A 23751-nucleotide genomic window follows, 5' to 3' on the forward strand; every position below is an offset into this window, starting at 1 on the left:
CATCTCTGGAGAGACCTGAAAATAGCTGTGCAGCAACGCTCCTCTTCCAACCTGACAGAGCTTGAGAGGATCTGCAAAGAATGGGAGAAACTCCCCAAATACAGGTGTGCCAAGCTTGTAGCGTCATACCCAAGAAAACTCGAGACTGTAATCCCTGCCAAAGGTGCTTCCACAAAGTACTGAGTAAAGAGTCTGAATACTTATGTAAATGTGCAAAGTTTTTTTATTTGTAATAAATTTGCATTTAAAAAATATAAAAACCTGGTTTTGCGTTGTCATGGGGGAAAAGATGAGGGAGGAAACGATTTAATCAATTTTATAAGACTGTATCGTAACAAAGTGGAAAAAGTCGTGTTCTGTGATTAAAAAGATAAGTTCCTAAAAAGTCCTACTCTGTGACATCCTTGAGAAGGATAAAAAATTATTTTCAAAACCTGCAACGAGTTTCTAGCCAGGGGGAGAGCAATTTCCTGCTCTCCTCGATCTGTGTTTCAAAATCACCGTTTAATGGTTTTACTTTTGTTGACAACAAAATTGCACTTTCTAATTTGATATTTGTACTACAAAACATAAGTGTGTCAATTTTACATATGTAGACACTGGTATGGTGCTGGATATAATGAATGAGGTTGAAAAGTGGTGGAAATGCCCTTCAAGTACTACAAGAAGTATTTAGAGGTGGATACCTGATTTAAGAGTTAGTACCTGGTATCTCCTTCACAGGTGCGTCTCCAGTTGGCCTCTGGGGCCTTCCTCCTGACAGAGGTCTACACTGACTGCATCCAGATCCCCCTGGACCGTCTGAAGAGAGCATCCCCCTACAGCCTCCACCGCAGCAGCCTCAGCCCCCCCTTCCGCTGCACCTCCCCCAACGCCCCAGCAAACCCCTCCTCCACCACCAAGCTCCCAACTGGTACCCCCCTCCACCACACTACCACCTCTACCAAGCCTCCTAGTCTCCCCCAACACCACACCTCTACTGGTACCAAGCCCTTGGGTGGCCCCCACACCCCAGATGACCCATCCCTAATCCTGGACCCCCGACTCCGCAGGAGACGCTTCTCCGACCGGTGCCATGAGCCCCTGACGACCCTCCCCGACCCCCCTAGCTTCGAGGAAGGCTCCCCTGACATGACAGGTGGCCCTATCCCCCAGACCACCCAGACACAGGCAGACAGCGGGCGCGGCTCAGAGACTGACGTCTGTGAGGGTTCTCTGTTGGATCCAGCAGCTCCAGACCCCCAGGGGAGTGATCAGCTAGCTCTGGGGGACCTGGAGGGCTCGAGCTGGGCCACGGCCGTGGCTCTGGCCTGGCTGGAGCACCGCTGTGCAGGGTTTTTCATGGAGTGGGAGCTGGTGGCAGCCAAGGCGGATTTCTGGCTGCGGGGCCAGGAGCTGCCGGAGGGGGTGGACCTGGCCGGGCTGAAGGGGGCTGCCAGGCAACTGTTTCTGCTGCTCCGCCACTGGGATGAGAACATCCAGCTCAACATGCTCTGCTACAATCCCAACAACATGTGACCACATAGCCACCATGTTAAAACCACCACAATATGTGAAATGACTTATTACCGTCCATGACAACATGTGATAGTTACCAGTGTTTTCTCCTACTAGAACTTTGGTGCAGTTGCCTCCTACCTTAAATAATTTGTTTTTAATATCAGGATCAGTTGAAAAATGGTATTTGCACCTCTGGTTGCTAATACTAATGCTTCTGTGCCCCGTCTACATAAGAAACAGATTCGATTTTCCCCAGTGCAAAGATCATTTAAAAGCCATTGACTTGGGTTAGTTAAGTCTCAATTTACCTAAGTGGCCTTTAAGTACACCGTATGAAACTACAATAATGACTTGATCATGTAAAGCTTGCATTACTTTGATTTAGTATATTTCTTTCTTAGCTGAATGGCTTATTAACTGGGTAGTATGTTTAACTTTCATTAGTGTGGAATTAAATGACTCAAATTTATGTTTGTGAATGAATGACATTTAAATCAAATTTCTTTACACAGAGATATGCCTTTTATTTTCATCTTTATCAACAGAATAAAAACACACCTTTGGAATCAATCTCTGTCTTTGTGTGACACAAACACTCATGCAAATCAAACACACACACACACAAACATCAGCAAACAAATATGAGCACTAAATAATCACCTATGGCAGCTCATTAAAGAAAATAAACACTTAAAAGGGACAGTTCCCTACTCAGATTAAAAGGAAAGTTCTGCAAAATTACGTGAATATGTTATCACGCGGAACTATCCGTTTAAGCCTATTCTTGGACTAAAATAACTTTAGCGAGTGTTTCGTCCAGGGGTAGGCTTAATCTGGGTGCGGGAAATGGGCCTCATCTATTTTGTCTAGTGCACACACTGATCCACATTCTCTGAGAGAAACTATTAGAAAATTAAAAAACAATAGACAGATAATCATGATAGTCAACAGCTTAGTTCTGCATGGTCATATTATTACATGAAATGACGTATATTATGTACGTATTTGCCTATGATAAGCCTTGTGCTAGCTAGGCAACGCCATTCCTATTGTGCCCAATGGGCGGCACCCGAAAGCGTATCGCAGAGAACGGTTCAATTTAAAGCTGTCATTAATAAGTAGCAAAGTAAAAATGCCCAGGTATGGAGTTAAGGACAAACAGAAATCTTTAATATATGCCATTTACCGGAAGCCTTTAACCAAAGCAACTTACAGTCAAGCGTGCAGAATTTTTTTAACATATGGGTGGTCCCTGGAATCGAACTCACTATCCTGGCGTTGCAAGCGCCACACTCTACCAACTGAGTTAGAGGACGAGAATCTATCGCAGAGGACAGTTCAATTCAAAGCTTCGTCAAATAAGTAGTAGCAAAGTACAAATTCCCTGATACGGAGTTAAGACAAAACACGCATAGAAACCATCTTCACAACAACAAATGGTCCAGTATCAGAAGTTCAGAACAGCTGATCGCCAGCATGGGAACCTAAGAGTTTCTCACTATTCCCGATTATCGCCAAGACCAGATAATAGTTAACAAGAACAATCATGGGCTAAAAGGTAGTTGACATAAAACACATACTGTACGCAAGAGATCCTTCCTTAAGATGTTCTAGACGACGCAGCAAAACATTCCGCGTTTCTCCACACCACCAGCCTCCCACTCTTAGATTTATATTATTTCATTCTTTAACCTGAGAATCCTAATTGTTTTCCGCTTCCTCCCACGCCACAAACCTGCACGACTGCCAAATCGTAATACACCCCACACATGCAGTCTCGCTCAGTCCCTTCTCTCACCTGTACGTTAGCAGAGCTACAGCGAGGTGGGTAGCAACAAACCGATGCGTTTAAGACAGACCCCACTCCACCTCAATAACCCCCTGTGCGTCATGAGGGAATAGGCAAGACACGGTGAGGCGAGGGGTGAGAACCAGCCTAGGGTGAGAGCAGGATGGAGATGGTCAACCAGACCCCAAGGACGGGAGGGTCCTCTAGGGGCTAAGCTTACTGGCTCTTGGCCTCTCCCTGGCGGGCTGGGGGCTGGGCGAGCCACAAGGAGAGCAGCATGATGAGGTGACACAGGTGGAGGGCTGCTGAACTGTATATGGTAGACGGGTAGGTGTTCCACGACAGCTCCACCAGACCTAGGATCAAAACCCTGTCCACAGAAAGACCAGATAAGACATAACGTGAGAGCACAACGAGTGACAATAACAGGCCTTTTGACCCATCTAGGCTCAGAATTTATAGTAGACTAAAATTAGCAAATGTTCCCAATTCTGCATATGCATGAAATCTACATGGATGTCAATTAAAATTTATGAAAATGTACGTTGGAAGTTAGGACCCTTTCCATTTCTACACATCGCGGCCAAAAGCCCCCCCCTTACCGGAGTAGGTGAGCCAGCTTCTTGACCCCTCCACTCCAGAGTAGGAAGGGTAGGGTGTGGAAGTACCAGACATAAAACTGGTAGTGCAGCGAGCGGCTGAAGCACATGCCGATGAAGTTAGATGTGAAAAGGATCAGCACCATCTGTGATCGGCTGTTAAGGTCCAATATACAGTGCCTTCAGAAAGTATTCACACCCTTTGACTTTGTCCACATTCTGTTGTGTTACAGCCTGAATTTAAAATGGATTAAGTTGAGATTTTGGGTCACTGATCTACCCCATAATGTCAAAGTGGATTATTATTTAATTTTTTGCAAATTAATAAAAAATGAAAAGCAGAAATGTCTTGAGTCAGTAAGTATTCAACACGTGGTTATGTCAAGCCGTAATAAGTTCAGGAGTAAAAATGTCCTTAACAAGTCACATATTAAGTTGCATGGACTCACTCTGCGTACACTAAGTGTTTAACATGATTTTTGAATGACTACCCCATCTCGGTACACCACACATACAATTATCTCTGAGGTCCCTTAGTCGAGCAGTGAATTTCAAGCACAGATTCAAACACAAAGACCAGGGAGGTTTTCCAATGACTCGCAAGGAAGGGCACCTATTGGTAGATGGGGTAAAAATAAAAAACACACACGTTCTTCCTAACTCAGTTGCCGGAGGGGAAGGAAACCGCTCAGGGATATCACCATGAGGCCAATGGCAATTTTAAAACAGTTAATGGCTCTGGAGACAATTGAGGATGAATCAACAACATTGTAGTTTCTCCACAATACTGGGAAAATGAAGCCTGTACAGAACATTCCAAAATATGCATCCTGTTTGCAATAAGGCACGAAAGTAATACTGCAAAAAATGTGGCAAAGGAATTAACTTATTTTTTTATTTTTATTAAGAAGCAGGGTCGTGTTTCAGAGGACGCATGGCTCTCGACCGTCTACCCCTTTTTCTCCCCAATTTTGTGATATCTATTTACAGTCTTGTCCCATCTCTGCAACTCCCCTACGGACTCGGGAGAGGCGAAGGTCGAGAGCCATGCGTCCTCTGAAACGCGACCCTGCCAAGCCGCACTGCTTCTTGATACACTGCCCGCTTAACCCGGAAGCCAGCCGCACCAATGTGTCAGAGGAAACACTGTTCAACTGGCGACTGAAGTCAGCTTGCAGGCGCCCGGCCCGCCACAATGAGTCTCTCGAGCACGATGGGACAAGGAAATCCCGGGCCAGTCAAAGCTTTCCCTAACCCGGACGACGCTGGGCCAATTGTGCGCCGCCTCATGGGTCTCCCGGTCACGGCCAGCTGTGAAACAGCATGGGATCGAACCCGGGGCTGTAGTGATGCCTCAAGCACTGCAATGCAGTGCCTTAGACTGCTGCGCCACTCGATTTAAAAATCGTCTTGAAAATCTATGGCAAGGCTTCAAAATTGCTGTCTAGCAACAACCAGCTTGACAGAGCTTGAATAATCATTTTAAAAAATGGCAAATATTGTACAATCCAAGACTTACCCAGACACAGAGCTGTAATCGCTGTCAAAGGTGATTCTAACATGTATTGACTCAGGGGGTTGAATACTTATCTAATGAAGATATATTCATGTCTTATTTTCCATAATACCTTTTTCTTCCACTTTGACATGTACTGCGTATAGATCATTGACAAAAAAATTACAATTAAATATATTTTTATCCCACTTTGGAACAAAATCTTGAAAAAGTCAAGGGGTGTGAAAACTTTCTAATAACTATATAACAGGCACAGTTGTTGTTTGTATGTTCGTATTTGGTGTAAAAAAAAAAAAACATGGAAAAAATATAAACACAAAGTAATTGGGTTTTCTAACCCATATCCACTAATAGCACTCTTTAGTTACAGCTCTTAAGATATACACTAGACACTGGTACTTCATGGCCATAGAGACAGACCTAATTAAATAAAGGTTAAATAAATAAAAAAAGAACAAGATAACAGTGTGTTTTAAGAGATACAGAACAACACACCGGTACTGTTTCTAGTCATGGCTCCAGAGACAGACTGAGGAAAGGATATGATCTGAGGTGAGTTTCTGTGCAAGGAGGACTCTCTTGCCTGGCTCCTTCAGCAGTTCCATGATGCTCTCTTCAGGCCTGAGGAGAAACATGTGTTGGTTTAATTCAACAGAGAGCACACCTGGTTAACAACAAAAAGCAGAGATGGCCAGACCCAAGCATTAGTGTACAAATATAATTTAGGTTGTATCTCATTTTAGGCTTCACTAGGGCCAAGAGTTTTGGCCTGACCATGAAAAACTCTGGTCCTAGAGATAACTCCAGTAGCACCTCTCTCACCTCTTCCAGCGGCGCAGGGCAAATAGCAGCAGGGCTAGCAGGTGGGTGGCCAGGAGCACCAGGTGGAAGTAGCGACTCAGGAACAGCCACTCCGGCAGGAAGCGCCAGTTCACTGTCCATGTGAACATGAACTGACGACCCAGGTCAAAGGCCCGGGTCATATAACCAATTGGATTCTCCATCAGGAAGGGTAGGCCCAGCAACAACTGTGATGAGAGAGGTGAGGTGGAGTAGAGATGGACAATCAACAGAATGGAAATAGAGTAGGCAAATCCTAATTGTCCACACAGTGTGGAAATTGGATGGAACGCTGGGGACAAGAAGCATCTGTGAGTAAAATCTAAACGTAACAGTTAAAGCAGATGAAGGAGGTCCAAACCTGGATGGCAGCACAGAGAGAGAGCTTGGGTATGGTCCTCATCAGGCCAAACTCAGACAGCAGGAGGAAGAGAAGGCCCGGGGCGAACAGGAGCACGTTCATCTTCACAGACACTGCTAAACTGTCCACAGCAGAGGTAGAGGAAGTTGTCATTCAGACCATGTGACAGGGGGCTACCACAGTCAGATGTTGAGTTCAGCAACTCAGTTCTGCCAATCTAAATTAGAGCGTTATTATCATGAAAGGTGTCCCATATTGGCCCGCACACTGAACCAAGTTCAACTTCGCTTTGATCATTTCAGTTTAACTGAGCTAGGCTCCAGCTGTGCAGAACCAGGGTTTACACTTGCCTGTAGAGCATGCAGCCCAAAGTCCAGCGGCCGTCCAGGATTAAATTGACGGCCCCAAACAGCATCATCATGGCCACGGGGTCGTTGAAAAGACGCAGGACGAAGATGGAGTGGATCCGGTAGGAGGCACAGCACACAAAGAAGAATACGTAGGGAGGAACCTGGAGAGTCAAAATCATGGAATAGATTACAGTATTATAAAGTATTATAAATTATCTCGCGTCTTGTGACGGCCGGCCGCCCAACAACCTGCCCGCTTGACCCTATCCCCTCCTCTCTTCTCCAGACCATTTCCGGAGACCTTCTCCCTTACCTCACCTCGCTCATCAACTCATCCCTGACCGCTGGCTACGTCCCTTCCGTCTTCAAGAGAGCGAGAGTTGCACCCCTTCTGAAAAAACCTACACTCGATCCCTCCGATGTCAACAACTACAGACCAGTATCCCTTCTTTCTTTTCTCTCCAAAACTCTTGAACGTGCCGTCCTTGGCCAGCTCTCCCGCTATCTCTCTCAGAATGACCTTCTTGATCCAAATCAGTCAGGTTTCAAGACTAGTCATTCAACTGAGACTGCTCTTCTCTGTATCACGGAGGCGCTCCGCACTGCTAAAGCTAACTCTCTCTCCTCTGCTCTCATCCTTCTAGACCTATCGGCTGCCTTCGATACTGTGAACCATCAGATCCTCCTCTCCACCCTCTCCGAGTTGGGCATCTCCGGCGCGGCCCACGCTTGGATTGCGTCCTACCTGACAGGTCGCTCCTACCAGGTGGCGTGGCGAGAATCTGTCTCCTCACCACGTGCTCTCACCACTGGTGTCCCCCAGGGCTCTGTTCTAGGCCCTCTCCTATTCTCGCTATACACCAAGTCACTTGGCTCTGTCATAACCTCACATGGTCTCTCCTATCATTGCTATGCAGACGACACACAACTAATCTTCTCCTTTCCCCCTTCTGATGACCAGGTGGCGAATCGCATCTCTGCATGTCTGGCAGACATATCAGTGTGGATGACGGATCACCACCTCAAGCTGAACCTCGGCAAGACGGAGCTGCTCTTCCTCCCGGGGAAGGACTGCCCGTTCCATGATCTCGCCATCACGGTTGACAACTCCATTGTGTCCTCCTCCCAGAGCGCTAAGAACCTTGGCGTGATCCTGGACAACACCCTGTCGTTCTCAACTAACATCAAGGCGGTGGCCCGTTCCTGTAGGTTCATGCTCTACAACATCCGCAGAGTACGACCCTGCCTCACACAGGAAGCGGCGCAGGTCCTAATCCAGGCACTTGTCATCTCCCGTCTGGATTACTGCAACTCGCTGTTGGCTGGGCTCCCTGCCTGTGCCATTAAACCCCTACAACTCATCCAGAACGCCGCAGCCCGTCTGGTGTTCAACCTTCCCAAGTTCTCTCACGTCACCCCGCTCCTCCGCTCTCTCCACTGGCTTCCAGTTGAAGCTCGCATCCGCTACAAGACCATGGTGCTTGCCTACGGAGCTGTGAGGGGAACGGCACCTCAGTACCTCCAGGCTCTGATCAGGCCCTACACTCAAACAAGGGCACTGCGTTCATCCACCTCTGGCCTGCTCGCCTCCCTACCACTGAGGAAGTACAGTTCCCGCTCAGCCCAGTCAAAACTGTTCGCTGCTCTGGCCCCCCAATGGTGGAACAAACTCCCTCACGACGCCAGGACAGCGGAGTCAATCACCACCTTCCGGAGACACCTGAAACCCCACCTCTTTAAGGAATACCTAGGATAGGATAAAGTAATCCTTCTCACCCCCCCCCCCCTTAAAAGATTTAGATGCACTATTGTAAAGTGGCTGTTCCACTGAATGTCATAAGGTGAATGCACCAATTTGTAAGTCGCTCTGGATAAGAGCGTCTGCTAAATGACTTAAATGTAATGTAAATGTAATAAAGTGATGAATTCCAAGTTACAATAAAAACTAAATATTTTTTTGGGGGGGGGTGACAACTAGCTAAGTACCAAAAAAAATAACGTCACCTTGGAAAATAGCCTACAAAGGAATAAGTGTTGCATCTCACCTTCTTGGTGCGGTGGTATATCCTGAAGACGAGTAGCAGAGTGAGCAGGTAGAAGACAGCGAACAGGTACTGGGCCAGGCGGATATTCACCCCATGGCTGGTAACGTAATACAACGCTGTGAAGACGTACACAAACCCTGCTGGGTATCTGGAAAGGTAGGTTCAGAAATCAGTTTCAAGACTGTGATCTTGTTCACGTCAAGAGATGTCAGACTGCAGGGACGCACACACACACAGGGAAAAGTGCAATGCTTTGTCATGGGTCTGGTGAAGATTCAAATGTATTTATAAAGCCCTTCTTACATCAGCCGATGTCACAAAGTGTTATACTGACACCCAGCCTAAAACCCCAAACAGCAAGCAATGCAGGTGTAGAAGCACAGTGACTAGGAAAAACTCCCTAGAAAGGCAGGACCCTAGGAAGAAACATAGAGAGGAACCAGGGTGTATTCATTAGTCGGATTCCGTTGCAAAATGTCTGGTCTGTGGCAAAATGTTTTGCAACAGAAACCGTTTACTCAAAAAGGGAAAGGTTTTACAACGAAAACAAGCATTTCTATTGAACAAATTCAGGTAGGTCCCTCCGTTTCGTTTGCTCCCTAGAGAAAACGGGAAACCGTTTCCGTTGCAAAAAGTTTCGCAACAGACACGTTTTGCAATGGAATCCGACTAATGAATACATCCCCGGGGTTGCCAATACTGGTATTGGAACCTGGTTCCTTAACTTGTAGAGTGCCACGTATAGGGTAGTGGAACTTACACCAGAGGGCCTGTGTCTCCTTTGAGCTGGGTGTAGTCGTAGGTGCCGTTGATGACTCCCTCTACCTCATCCATATACGCCTTCCAGTCGATCTCTGTGTCTGCAGGAGAAGACATTCACCAATGAATGACCGGTTGCATTGGCAATAACTTGTCATATACATTCAACAAATGGGGTCAAAGATGTGGACGAAGGTACCTAAAGAATCAGGTGACAGTAAGAACAGGTCAGCAGCAACTACCAAAGAAAAACTAACAAGAAAGGGAAACTGTAGCTATACATTAAAAACGGCGATGTGTGAATTTTCCCATATGTGGTTATACCTTGGCTAGTAGAAAGGGTTGGAAGCAATTTTTCAACTTACCTGTTCTTGCTGATACTTCCTTCGGTCTCAAATCGGAAGAAAAGTATCTTATAAATGTCTATGTTGAGTTACAGGTGGTTCTCCAAAAACCAGAGAATATTTTGAAAGGTAGTAAAATCAACATTTTGGATCGAGTGAGAAATGCCTCGACTGGGTGTAGATCTTTGTTTTGGTCGCACTGTGTGATGCACTATCATCTGCTTCCACCAGTGGCGATGGCGCATAGAAATGACTAGTTCCTGCAAAGATGTTGTAAGATAGACTAGATATAGCAAAGGTGTGCAGTAATTGAACAGATATGTTCCCAAAACCATACCGCAAGCAATGTATTTTCAAAGTCAGGAACAAGCGTCTGGGATCTTAACAAAAGTCCCCCCAGCAGAAGATACTACAGTCAATAGGGGCCAAAGCAGTTAGCCGTGTCTATGAATGGGTTAGCCTCTGTAGTGCCAACTGTCAAAGTGAATTTACAGACGTGGTCACAGTCCCTTGTGATGTTGCCTAGTATGGACGAAATATGTAGCTCTCAATAGTTGTGGCATGTTTAAGTGTTGTTGCCAGCAGAAGCATGTATATACATCTGGTCGGGGGAACATTAATGGCCCGGTATGCGCGTTCTGAAGGTTAACACGCATCACTTGCGGTACGGTTTTGGAAACAAGGAACGTTGCTATCTTCATATCAGCGACAAATATACTTTAAAACCCCCCCACAAATGGTTAAATTATTACACGACAGAGTTTGGGTTAGTGTTCTCACACAGCCATATTTCCATGTTACATCGCTCGTTTACGCAAGACAGATGGAAATCCACCTGTCCTAATTAGTGTAACAGTATAGCGTCCTTCCATCTTCTCGCCCCTACCTGGGCTCGAACCAGCCACCCTCGAAGCATCGTTACCCATCGCGCCACAAAAGCCGCGGCCCTTGCAGAGCAAGGGGATCAACTACTCCCAAGTCTCAGAGCGAGTGACGTCACCGATTGAAACGCTATTAGCGCGTACCACCGCTAACTAGCTAGCCCTTTCACATCGGTTACATTAGCATGTTCTGAACACCAGTATAACCGTAACTGGGTAGGGTGAAAGTGTACTGTAGTTCGTCAACTGGAGGCACACACAGCTTATGGATCAGCGCAGAACTGCTGCAGTAAGTGTATATTTTCGAAGAGTTTATTGCCGATACGAAAGATAAGGGGCATATATTTCAAAAACGGGTTCGCAAGTGATTGTTGACGTTTCTAAACGTTAAAACACAGCTTCGGAATTGTAGTTCAAGTGCAGCCAAACGTGGGCGAAGCTAACTACTGACGAATAATAAGGGTTTAAGTTTAATATTAGGCATGCTAGTAGATACCATAGACTTGCAGTCGTTGTGCTAACGTCAGTTAACATTGGCTCGCGAAACTACCTTCCTTCATACTTAGACATACAAATGGTATCCATGAGTTCATCTGACTCTGGGGAAGTAGATAAAGGGCCTCAATATTAAGGACCTCATTGCCGAAATCCCGAAGTATCCTTTTAAGGCTAGCCGCATGCTCAAGCTAAACCGTTAGCTACTTACATGCTACTTTTTGTATGACCCATATGTTTATTCCGATCTCCAGGAACCACAGAACAGAGGCGACCAGTATTGTGTACTCCGCCTTGAATAATATCAAATGTTTCTCCTGCCATAGTTTTCGAAGTGTCGCCCACACTCGAGACAGTGGACCAGGTGATGACTTTTTCTTCACACCTCCTGCCATTTCGGCTTACGCTAGCTACGTGGCGCGGCGGCAACAGTACAGATTAGTACCCCGTCACATGATTCAGTATAGCGTCACCAAGTCGTTGGGGAGTTCGTTTTGCATGACCCGGTGCCCCGGGTAAGGAAGAGTTTGTACATTTTACACCATTACATTGGTCATTAAAGATGCCACCGACAAAAATGTTTTTTATTGATCTTGCTTTCTCACTGAAAGCAAGCCTAAGACGCGGCAGATGTGTTCTCTGTGCGCTATTTCTAAACTTCCCTTAAATTTAGTTTTTGCGTATTTTACTTTTGGTTTTGTACACTAGCTTCAAACAGCTGAAAATACAATATTTTGTTATGGAAAATATGCTTCACAGCGGTTTAAGTGGTACAAAACTTGCTTGTTTGGTCACAAACTGAAATTAGACAAACGATTCGAATTTTTGTGTCCAGGAAGGCGGCGCAATTTCTTTATAGTGCATCTTTAAGTGAAATTCTCAAAACACCCAGGGAACCGGGCCATTTGCGTCACCCGAAGATGCTTAGGTTCAAGGAAGGAGAACATGTCATGTGATCAAAACAAAAAGCCCATTCTTCCGGCGAAGACAACTAGAGTGTTTTTGAAAGGTAAAAATGTACAATACTGATTGATTAAGTCCGATTTGACCCTTTGGCTGTTGCAAAAGAGTGCACAAATACTGTTGTCATGTTATGGTCTAACCTTTGCGAACATAGGCCACATTTAAGACTAAACAAAGACGATATTTTAGAGGTCAATGGCAGGTCTTCCAGTTAGCAAAATATTTCAATTAGCTAGCTAACAAAACATTTGCTTACTAGCTAACCAACTGTAGTTATTGTTGATATCCACTCTGTGGGCCAGCAACTTGGATGTTTATCGAAGTAGGTATCTGAGATAGCATAATGTCAATGTTGAACGTGATATTTTGTTAAATGTAGTTATGGGCCGGCTACATCTCAGAACTGGCTTTACTGGTTGTGCAATGGGGGGAGATGGCGCTGCAGTGGCTAGCAACCATTTTACGGGCTCATGACCGATTATGCTACTTTTTTTGTACATAATATTTCCGCCATCGTTACCAATGACTGCAACCGCTTCTGGACATCGGGAACAGCAATCACTAACCTCGATTTAGATTAATATGTATTCATCAAAGAGTCTGGACCAGGCTCGAATCACCCGGACTCGAAAAGGAAGGGACGGCGCAAGAGAGGCAAACGAGCTTACAATCACGAGAGAACAAACTAGACGAGCTCCATTGTAGTCTATCCTGTCAACTGGAAGAATTGGATAATATACAGTACCAGTCAAAAGTTTGGACACACCTTCAAGGGTTTTTCTTTATTTTGACTGTTTTCTACATTGTAGAATAATAGTGAAGACATTTAAAACTATGAAATAACACATTTGGAGCCAACCTTTGCCTTGATGACAGTTTTACACTTGACATTCTCTCAACCAGCTTCATGAGGAATGCTTTTCTAACAGTCTTGGAGGAGTTCCCACATATGCTGAGCACTTGCTATTCCCTCACTCTGCTGTCCAACTCATCTCAAACCATCTCAATTGGATTGAGGTCGGGTGATTGTGGTGGCCAGGTCATCTGATGCAGCACTCCATCACTCTGCTTCTTGTTAAAATAGTCCTTACACAGCCTGGAGGTGTGTTTTGGGTCATTGTCCTGTTGAAAAACAAATGATAGTCCCACTAAGTGCAAATCAGATGGGATGGTGTATCACTGCAGAATGCTGTGGTAGCCATGCTGGTTAAGTGTGCCTTGAATTCTAAATAAATCACTGATTGTGTCACCAGCAAAGCACCCCCACACCATCACACATCCATGCTTCACAGTGGGAACCACATATGCAGAGATCATCCGTTCACCTACTATGCGTCTCATGAAGACACTGCGGTTGGAAACAAAAATCTCACATTTGGACTCATTAGACCGAAGGACAGATGTCCACCGGTCTAATGTCCATTGCTCATGTTTCTTTGCCCAAGCAAGTCTCTTCTTATTATTGGTGTCCTTTAGTAGTGGTTTCTTTGCAGCAATTCGAGCATGAAGGCCTGATTTCACGCAGTCTCTTCTGAACAGTTGATGTTGAGATGTATCTGTTACTTGAACTCAAGCATTTATTTGGGCTGCAATTTGAGGTGCAGTTAACTCTAATGAACTTATCCTCTGCAGCAGAGGTAACGCTGGGTCTTCCTTTCCTGTGGTGGTCCTCATGAGAGCCAGTTTCATCATAGCGCTTGATTGTTTTTGCGACTGCACTTGAAGAAATGTTAAGTTCTTGAAATGTTCCGCATTGACTGACCTTCATGTCTTAAAGTAATGATGGACTGTCATTTCTCTTTGCTTATTTGAGCTTTTCTTGCCATTAATATGGACTTGGTAGTTTACCAAATAGGGCTATCTTTTGTAAACCACCCCTACCTTGTCACAACACAACTAATTGGCTCAAACGCATTAAGAAGGAAAGAAATTCCACAATTTAACTTTTAACAAGGCACACCTGTTAATTGGAATGCATTCCAAGTGACTACCTCATGAAGCTGGTTGAGAACAACTGTCATCAAGGCTAAGGGTGGCTACTTTGAAGAATCTCAAATGAAATATATTTTGATTTGTTTAACACTTTTTTTGGTTACTAGATGATTCCATATGTGTTATTTCATAGTTTTGATGTCTTTACTATTATTCAATAATGTAGAAATAGTAAAATAAAGAAAAACCCTTGAATGAGTAGGTGTGTCCAAAGTTTTGACTGGTACTGTACATCTAGCTGGTTTTTCTATGCATCATCAAGACCGAACGGCAGCTTTGGGTAAAGTTAAGGGGGAGGTGTGTGTCTCTATGTTAACAACTGGTGGTGCCTGATCTCTAATGTTAAGGAAGTCTCAAGGTTTTGCTCGCCTGAGTTAGTATACCATACTATTTACAAAGAGAGTTTTAATCTATGCTTTTCGTAGTTGTCTATTTACCACCACAAACCGATTCTGGCACTAAAACTGCACTCAACAAACTGTATAGGGCCGTAAGCAAACAATAAATTACACATCCAGAGGCTCCTAGTGACCAGTGATTTTAATGCAGGGAAACTGAAATCCGTCTGGTAATTTTTACCAGCATGTCACATGTGCAACTAGATGTGAAAAACTCTATCACCTTTACTCCACACATAGAGACGCAGACAAAGCTCTCCCTTGCCCTCCATTTGGCAAATGTGACCATAACTCTAGCCTTCTGATTCCTGCTTACAAGCAAAAACGAAGTACCAGTGACGTGCTCAATACGGAAGTGGTCCCATGAAGCGGATGCTAAGCTACAGGACTGTTTCGCTAGCACAGACTGGAATATGTTCTGGGATTCATCCGATTTAACATTGAGAAAATTATCACATCAGTCATCGGCTTCATTAATGAAGTGCATTGACGACGATGATGTCGTCCCCACAGTGACCATACGTACATATTCCAACCAGAAGCCATGGATTACAGGCAACATCCACACTGAGTTTAAGGCACATTTTTACAGAAAAATGCCACATGTGTGGAGACATTTCGCCGCAGCTAATGTAGAAGGAAAATCTGTGTACATTTGCAAATACAGTGCCAAATCTTATGTGAAGAATGCAACAATGATGCAGAATCATCTGGCCAAGTGCATAAAGTTCCCTCAGTGCTCACAACAAGCAACCTCTGACAAAAGTCCCTCTACTTGAAAATGATGAATCAGACACCTTATCGATAGCAGCAGCTCATGGTCCTCCTGGAATCAGAAGTTTTTTGACTCAATGGAGGAACGTAGTCAGAGAAATACTGATGAATGTCTTGCTCAAGCTGTGTATGCAACTGGTTCACCTCTGATGCTCACAGGCAATGTGTACATCAACAATAAACTAACATGGTCCAAGCACACCAAGACAGTCGTGAAGAGGGCACGACAAAACCTATTCCCTTTCAGGAGACTGAAAAGATTTGTCATGGGTCCTCAGATCCTGAAAAGGTTTTACAGCTGCACCATAGAGAGCATCCTGACAGGTTGCATCACTGCCTGGTATGGCAACTGCTCGGCCTCCAACCGCAAGGCACTACATAGGGTAGTGCATACGGCCCAGTACATCACCGGGGCCAAGCTTCCTGCCATCCAGGACCTCTATACCAGGCGGTGTCAGAGGAAGGGCCGAAATATTGTCAAAAACTCCAGTCACCTAGTCATAGATTGTTCTCTTTGCTACCGCACGGCAAGCGGTACCTGAGTGCCAAGTCTAGGTTCAAGAGGCTTCTAAATAGCTTCTACCCCCCCAAGCCTTAAGACTCCTGAACAGCTAATCAAATGACTATTTGCACCCCCCCCCCCCCCCCCCCCACACACACACACTTCTACTACTCTCTGTTATCTATGCATAGCCACTTTAACAACCCTACCTACATGTACATAATCTCAATTACCTCGAAACCGGTGCCCCCGCACATTGACACATTGAATCTGTACCGGTACCCCCTGTATATAGCCCCACTATTGTTATTTACTGCTGCTCTTTAATTATTTGTTTTTCTTATCGCGTTTCATTTTTTTGTTGTTGGTATTTTCTTAACCGCATCGTTGGTTAAGGGCTTGTAAGTAAGCATTTCACTGGAAGGTCTACACCTGTTGTATTCGGCGCATTTGACAAATAACATTTGATTTATTGGAAAAGATTTCGCCCAGCATACACCCCTCCAACCAGACATGCTTTATCTACTCATTTGCTGGATGCAGAGTTCAATAAGTTTAAGTGAAGGAAGCAAATCATAGAGAAAGCAAACCTTATTGCAATCATCTCTGATGGGTGGTCAAATGTTTGTGGGCAAGGAATAATTAACTACATCATCTCCACACCTCAGCCAGTATTCTACAAGAGCACAGACACAAGGGACAACAGACACACCGGTCGCTACATTGCCGATGAGCTGAAGGAAGTCATCAATGACCTTGGACCACAGAAGGTATTTGCACTGGTGACAGACAATGCTGTGAACATGACGGCTGCTTGGTCTAAAGTGAAGGAGTCCTACCCTCACATCACACCCATTGGCTGTGCTGCTCATGCATTGAATCTGCTCCTCAAGGACATCATGGCACTGAAAACAATGGATACACTCTACAAGAGAGCCAAGTAAATGGTTAGGTAATGGAAGGGTCATCAAGTTATAGCAGCAATCTACCTCACCAAGCAAAGTGAGAAGAATAAGAGCACCACATTGAAGCTGCCCAGCAACACCCATTTGGGTGGTGTTGTCATCATGTTTGACAGTCTCCTGGAGGGGAAGGAGTGTCTCCAAGAAATGGCCATATCACGGTCTGCCGATATGGACAGCCCCATCAAGAGGATCCTCCTGGATGATGTATTTTGGGAGAGAGTGGTAGCCATTGCACGGATTGAGGGAGACAATGCCATCCTCTCAGACTCTGCTTGCAGATGTAAGAGAAGAAATCCGTACTGCCCTTCCCACTTCACTGTTGCTCCAAGCAGAGGAAATTGCAGTTCTGAAATGCATCAAAAGCGTGAAGACTCCTGCCTGAAGTCCATATACGCGCAGCGTAAATGTTGGACCCCAAGTATGCTGGCAAGCGCATCCTATCTGGTGCAGAGATCAACCAGGCCTATGGTGTCATCACTACCATGTCTCACCACCTTGGCCTGGATGAGGGCAAGGTTCTTGGCAGTCTGGCGAAGTACACTTCCAAGCAAGGGCTTTGGGATGGAGATGCAATTTGGAAGTCGTGCCAACATATCTCATCAGCCACCTGGTGGAAGGGACTTTGTGGATCTGAGGCTCTTTCCCCTGTTGCCTCCATCCTCCTCCAAATCCCACCAACATCAGCTGCCTCAGAGCGCAACTGGTCCTTGTTTGGGAACACACACAACAGGCTGACCAATACAAGGGTTGAAAAATTGGTGGCCATCCAGGCAAATTTGCGGCTTTTTGAGCCTGACAACGAGCCATCCTCAACAAGGTTGGAAAGTGACAGTGAAGATGAGGCCTCAGAGTCTGATGTTCAAGAGGTGGACATTGAGGAGGTCCAGGGAGAAGACATGGAAGCCTGAGAGGAAGAAAGGCTAAACTAAAGCTTTGGTTATCATTTTACAGATGTATGTTGAAAATGTTTTTGGGATATGCGATGGATCATTCAATATTCCCTGTCTTTTGTTGTTCAGTGAAATCATCCCATGTGAAGAGTCAACTCATTTAATTAAAGTTCAGTTTGTAACTAAAATAGTTTTTATTTCTATTGGAAGGATTTAATCATTTGCAAATACAGTATGTCTACTTATGATAAGGTAAAAGGTTTATGTTTCTGTCTCCATATGATATGGTAAATATATCCAATGCAAAAAACATCTACATTTTAAATGGTATTAATATTAATTTGCATATATTCCCGTTAATCCCCACGGAAAGTTTCCACCTCCTGAATATTCCCCAAAATGTGCAACCCTAGTTACAACACATTTCTGACTGATGTAGGTTCCCCCATTCAAAAAAGTAGCTATAATGCCACCTACACCGATTGTAAGTCATCAATGCAATGAAACACATTTCCAACTTTGCTGTGCTTGTGAGTGAAGGCACTGAATATGTAAATAGTCATAATTATCTGTGTAATACTACAGTATAGGATTATGATGTATTTGAAATGTGTTTCCTTAGATTATAACGTAATATAGCCTAACCCAATCAAATGCGAATACCCAACATATTTTTGTGCATCTTTGCATTCTGGGTAGCCTAATCCAGTTCACTGTCAAAGTGCTGAAAATAAATAGCAACCAGCGTTCTCTGACACTGTGCTGTCAAAATATAATGATAGACATTTTCAAGCATTTCAATGACATTTCAAAGAGAATCGTGCAGCTGCAGATTTAATTGCAGCTTGTCTGAGTGACGCATGGCCCCCTTGCTATCATGCTGAAGAACATCGTTCATATAACATGTTTGGCTGTATGTCTGTTTCTGTACTGTAGGCCTGTTACCAGGGGGGTGAGAAGAGACTGTGTGTGTTGGGGAGGGATGGAGGAGTTTCCAGTGAGGACGGTTGAAGGGCTGTGTCTCGGCACCAGCTTGGCTATATCTGGCTTCTTCTACTACATCTACAGGAAAAAGAGGAAAACAGTGGACAAGCTCAATGTTAGTAGTCTGCCCTGCCCTATCTATTCCTTCAGACTACGGCCTAGATTCAATCCGTATGGCTGAAGATCCACGTTATAGCGCGATTGAAATGTAAGGCAATGTTCCCACATTTCAGTACCTGCATGCATGCTCCATAAATCTTTTAAATTTAAATTGCGCTGTGACGCGTTTTTTTCCGCTACACGAATTGAGTCTAGGCCGTAGTCTTTACACGCTGTAAATAAAGTACAAAACTAATTTTGAGACATGGGGATTTTTCCAAAGAAATTACTGACATTTTCTATTTGCTTGTTTCAGGATGCGCCGCAGTTGACTTTGGATGGGAAACTGGCAGGCCTTTTGAACGCGACACCAGGAAAGTGTCTGCAGTATGTTGTCATTGAAGGTAGGCATATGGTTATCTGTGTCAATGGGGAAACATTTCTGAGTGTGTCACTATGATCATTTTATTATGACGTTGACTTAGACCCTGTTCTCTCACTTATTGGTGTGATGGGGCAGTTCTTAGTATAATTAATGTCTCTATCCATGGTGCGTGTGTGTGTAGGGGCAGTGCAGCCTCTGGGGGAGCCTTTGAGGAGTCAGTTCCAGGAAGGCAGTGTGGGGGTGGTGCAGAAACTCATGCTGAGGGAACACAAGCTGGTGTGGAATAGCCTGTCTCGCACCTGGTAGAAACACTCCTGATTGACGCTCCAAATGTAATGTGAAAGACTAGTATCATCTGTATTACCACTTTGAATGATCAACTTTAATATGACTAGGACCGTCTGATATCAAATATACGCTCCTCAGTGAAGCTAACGTTTGAATGTTTGGCTCTCTACTCCAGTATTTTGGATTTGAGTTTAAATGTTTCATGTGATGCAACGGTATTTGAAGGTATTTTCATACATATCTGTTTTACCATTTAGAAATGAAACCACTTGATGTATATAGTCCCCCCCCCATTTGAATACGTTTTTGGACAAATCGCTTAGTGTATTAAAGTAGTCAAAGGTTAGTAATTGGTCCCATATTCCTAGCAATGGCTACAAACTTGTTGGGTGCATTTGCAGTTTGTTTTGATTGTGTTAAAGATTGTATTGCCCAATAAGAACTAAATGGTGAATAATGTATTTTGGAGTTTCTGAAGTCTTCTACATTTAATGTGGATGCTACCATGATTAATCATGAATGAATTGTGGATAATCTTTGTTCCTCTAACTTTCTCTCCCCCCCCCTTTCCTGTGTAGGACGGACAGTGAGCGTGTGCTGCACCAGAGGGTGAACGCGGTGCCCTTCAGCCTGGTCGGGTCGGACCAGGCCAACGTGAGGGTGCTGTGTCCCCTGGAGGCCTCGGGGCTGGAGATGGAGATCATCCATGAGAAGTTCCACCAGGCCACCTATGGTTTCACCGACATCATCGGGCAGTACCTCAGTGGAGAGAAGCCCAAAGGCCAACTGGAGACTGAGGAGATGCTCAAGGTGAGGTTTGAGTAAAAAAAAATTATGTAGCAATATCACTGATAGATTACTTATGATAAAAACAGTATATTCATTCCCAAAATTCCACAATAAGATCCAAAAATGTGTTGCTCCATAATCCTGACCAGTTTGTCTTTCTGTATTTCTAGGTTGGCGCTACTCTGACGGGTGTAGGCGAGCTCATCCTGGACACGGACCGGGTGCTGAAGCTCCGCCCGCCCACCGACGGCTCAGAGTACTTCCTCACCACCGCAGACTTTGAGACCCTGCGGCTGGAGCAGGAGGGCCAAGCGGTGGTCTGGCAGGTCCTGGCCTCTGTGTTCGCCCTGGCCGGGTCCGCCATCCTCTTCTGGTTGGGCCACCGCTACTACCGCAGCCTGAGGGTCCGCTGGGACCAGGAACGGCTGAGAAGGGAGTTTGAGAGGTTGGCTGCTGGTGGGACGGGGGAAGGGTCTACGGCCGGGGATACACAAGAGGGGTCTGGGGAGCAGGAGACACCCTTGGGAAACGCCTGTGTGATCTGCCTGACCCAGCCGCGTAGCTGTGTGCTGCTGGAGTGTGGGCACGTGTGCTGCTGCTACAGCTGCTACCAGGCCTTGCCCAAGCCCACCTGCCCCATATGCCGGCAGGCCATCAAGAGGGTGGTGCCCCTCTACCAGGCCTGATGCCCAGCCTGGGAGAAGAACAGATATGTGTTCTCATGGTTGGTCTATGTATGTATCTTCTGGGGTGTTGTTACCTGTACTCCTAGAAAGATGAGGTCCAGGTGATAGAATGGAGACATTTTATAATTTACATTTTGGCTGGCTGTAAAACCTTGAAGATACGTCTCCACATAGAGGCAGGAGGAAAGAGCACCAGAAGTACCGAACTCCACTGTGATGATAACAACAGTCACCCTGAAAATACAGCTTTGGAGAGCCGAGGAGAGGCCTAAGCTAGCAAGACAGAGCAGGACGTGCACACACCAGTCCTTAAACCCCTCACAATGTCAGAGAGACCAACTCTTGATAGACCAGGAAAACCATCGCTGTACTTATTACACTGTAATAATTACCTGTGGTTCTTGGCATTCTCAACACAAATAGGCTAGGTGCAGCTACTGTATTAACAAAATGTGAATCTGAGGTTTGTGAACATTTTGAAGCACTTAAATGCATATGTATTATGAAGCTAACAGCTGTTGATTTTGGTTTTGAATAGTAAATACATCTTTATATACTGAACAAAAATATAAATATACAGATTTTTACTGAGTTACAGTTCATATGTAAATCAATTCATTAGGCCCTAATCTATGGATTTCACATGGCTCGCAGCCATGGGTGGGCCTGGAAATACTCACTTGGGAGCCAGCCCATCAGAATTACCCCCCCCCCCAACACACACACACAAAATGGCTTTATTACAGACATATTCCTCAGCACACCCCCAGACGATCCCGCAGGTGAAGATTAGTTGAGGCCGGTTGGAAATACGGTCAAATTCTCTAATATTACGTTGGAGGCGGCTTATGGTAGAAAAATGAAAATTCAAATCTCGAGCAACAGCTCTGGTGGGCATTCCAATTTCCAGAATGCCAATTGCATGCCCTACCTCAACTTGAAACATCTGTTGTGTGATAACTGCACATTTTAGTGGCCTTTATTGTTCCTGGCACAAGGTGCAACTGTGTAATCATCATGCTGCTTATTTAGCTTCTTGATATGCCACACCTGTCAGGTAATGGATTATCTTGGCAAAGGACTAATTCTCTCTAACAGGGATGCAAAGCAAATTTGTGCATTTTTAGAGAGAAATAAGCTTTTTGTGCATGTGGAACATTTCTCTGATCTTTTATTTCAGCTCATGAAACATGGGAGCAACACTTAACATGTTAAGTTTATATTTTTGTTCAGAATAGATACTGGGAATGGAGTTCTCTCATAAATACAAGTGTGCATATGGATGGAGAGGTGTTTACTTTTGTAGTACTATCGCTTGCTTTGTGCCTTATTTTCACTCCTGGTGTAAGGAGGGGGGGGTTGTTCCACCAGTTTTATTTTTGTTGTAAAAGTAAAGAATCCTGTCAAAACGCTTTGACAGGGAATGGAAGCTTGTTGTTTCCAACAGGGAGGGGGGCAATTGAATGGAAGCTTGAACATTTCTGAAATTGTTAACATTTGTAGCCTATCTATGGGTAACCGGGTTGATGTTTTATGCTCGACCCGCTCCGTTTTCCAACACAAAACACCAGAAAAGGTTAAAAAAACAAGAGTAGTACCAGCTCACCTGGTTTTTACACTATGAAATTACTACTAAATGTTCCATATTGAAAGATGTATTGAATTCTCCTTGTGGTCTATATTAAAGGGCAATTCATTTGTCATAACAGGCTTTAAAAGTTCTATATTTGTACTTTTAAAATATCAAAGGGGTGCAAAAGGTACTCATTTCTCATTGACTGTGTAAATCATCTGATCACATTGAATTTGTGATAACCCAATGTTGAATATTGTCAAAAAAAAGTATAGATTGCATAAAACAAAGGTTTAACCTGCTTAAACTGTCAGTAACCCCCCCCCCCCCCCCCACTGAAACACTGCTCTTTTTCCAGGAACACCAATGTACTCTGAAAAGTTTGCTGTTGTGAGTCACCTATCCTGCTATTTCTGTCATCTCTAACAAGCAGAGGGGAGGAGTAGATAGCCACCTACAGAGTTTTGGGGCACTAAGGAAATGGAAAAGTTGAGAACCTACTGGCATGCGTGGGTTGGGTGAGGGGTGAGTGAATGAGGAGCAGGTGGGGGATTAGGTGTCGTCTTCCTGGGGGGGAGGGGGGCAGTCTGAGAGAATCCTTCATGAGCTCCCCTGGCAGAGCAACAGCTGTGGCTCTTGGGGGTAACTTAAACCTCAACATGTCATGACGCTAAAGACAGGAATTTCTTCAGGTTTGCAGTACACGCTGAACTTACAAGAGTGACCCCTCACCAAACCAGTTTCAAACCAATGCACATTCTACCATGATAAATAATGTGATTAGTAGAGTGGCCACCAGGGGGCCTACTTGCATCTGTTTCATTATACTAACAATGACAAGTTACCCGCTGTGAGTTTATGATATTGCTGTTCATTATTTTAATTGCTGTTCTTATAATACAATAATAATAATTACATTTTCCCCTGAACTATGACAATTATTGAACTATGACAAGTTTAACCTGCAGGAAACATCAGGTCAGA

At 44.7% G+C, this 23751-nt stretch overlaps 3 protein-coding genes across 5 annotated transcripts in view; 2 read left to right on the forward strand and 1 right to left on the reverse strand.

Annotated features, from left to right (window-relative positions):
• vwa5b2 (von Willebrand factor A domain containing 5B2) overlaps nucleotides 1–2070 on the forward strand; it is a 30218-nt gene extending 28148 nt beyond the window's left edge. The window contains exon 21 of the mRNA XM_071375699.1: nucleotides 724–2070. Within this exon, the coding sequence (XP_071231800.1) occupies nucleotides 724–1518 (795 nt within the window). The 3' untranslated portion in view covers nucleotides 1519–2070. The remainder of the gene's footprint in view (nucleotides 1–723) is intronic.
• Nucleotides 2000–11921, reverse strand: alg3 (ALG3 alpha-1,3- mannosyltransferase). Of its 2 annotated transcripts, none has more exons than XM_071375700.1 (9): nucleotides 11691–11921; nucleotides 9761–9860; nucleotides 9001–9148; nucleotides 6956–7116; nucleotides 6606–6726; nucleotides 6227–6432; nucleotides 5948–6025; nucleotides 3892–4035; nucleotides 2000–3659 (listed from the first exon to the last, which is right to left on the reverse strand). In XM_071375700.1, exons 1-9 carry the CDS (start codon nucleotides 11872–11874, stop codon nucleotides 3506–3508), a joined length of 1296 nt encoding a protein of 431 aa, XP_071231801.1. In that variant the 5' UTR covers nucleotides 11875–11921; the 3' UTR covers nucleotides 2000–3505. The 2 variants fall into 2 exon arrangements, with proteins under 2 accessions (XP_071231801.1, XP_071231802.1); XM_071375701.1 differs by lacking the exon at nucleotides 11691–11921 and adding an exon at nucleotides 10125–11064.
• mul2 (mitochondrial E3 ubiquitin protein ligase 2) lies at nucleotides 11101–23696 on the forward strand. Of its 2 annotated transcripts, none has more exons than XM_071375703.1 (6): nucleotides 11101–11273; nucleotides 18900–19062; nucleotides 19363–19450; nucleotides 19613–19733; nucleotides 20298–20529; nucleotides 20679–23696. In XM_071375703.1, the coding sequence occupies exons 2-6, from the start codon at nucleotides 18946–18948 to the stop codon at nucleotides 21192–21194; spliced, it is 1074 nt and encodes a 357-aa protein (XP_071231804.1). In that variant the 5' UTR covers nucleotides 11101–11273; nucleotides 18900–18945; the 3' UTR covers nucleotides 21195–23696. The 2 variants fall into 2 exon arrangements, with proteins under 2 accessions (XP_071231804.1, XP_071231803.1); XM_071375702.1 differs by lacking the exon at nucleotides 11101–11273 and adding an exon at nucleotides 12359–12488.
• The last annotated feature ends 55 nt before the right edge of the window (nucleotides 23697–23751 follow it).

The sequence above is a fragment of the Salvelinus alpinus genome, chromosome 30, assembly GCF_045679555.1.
Source record: "Salvelinus alpinus chromosome 30, SLU_Salpinus.1, whole genome shotgun sequence".
Classification (NCBI taxonomy): Eukaryota; Metazoa; Chordata; class Actinopteri; order Salmoniformes; family Salmonidae; genus Salvelinus; species Salvelinus alpinus.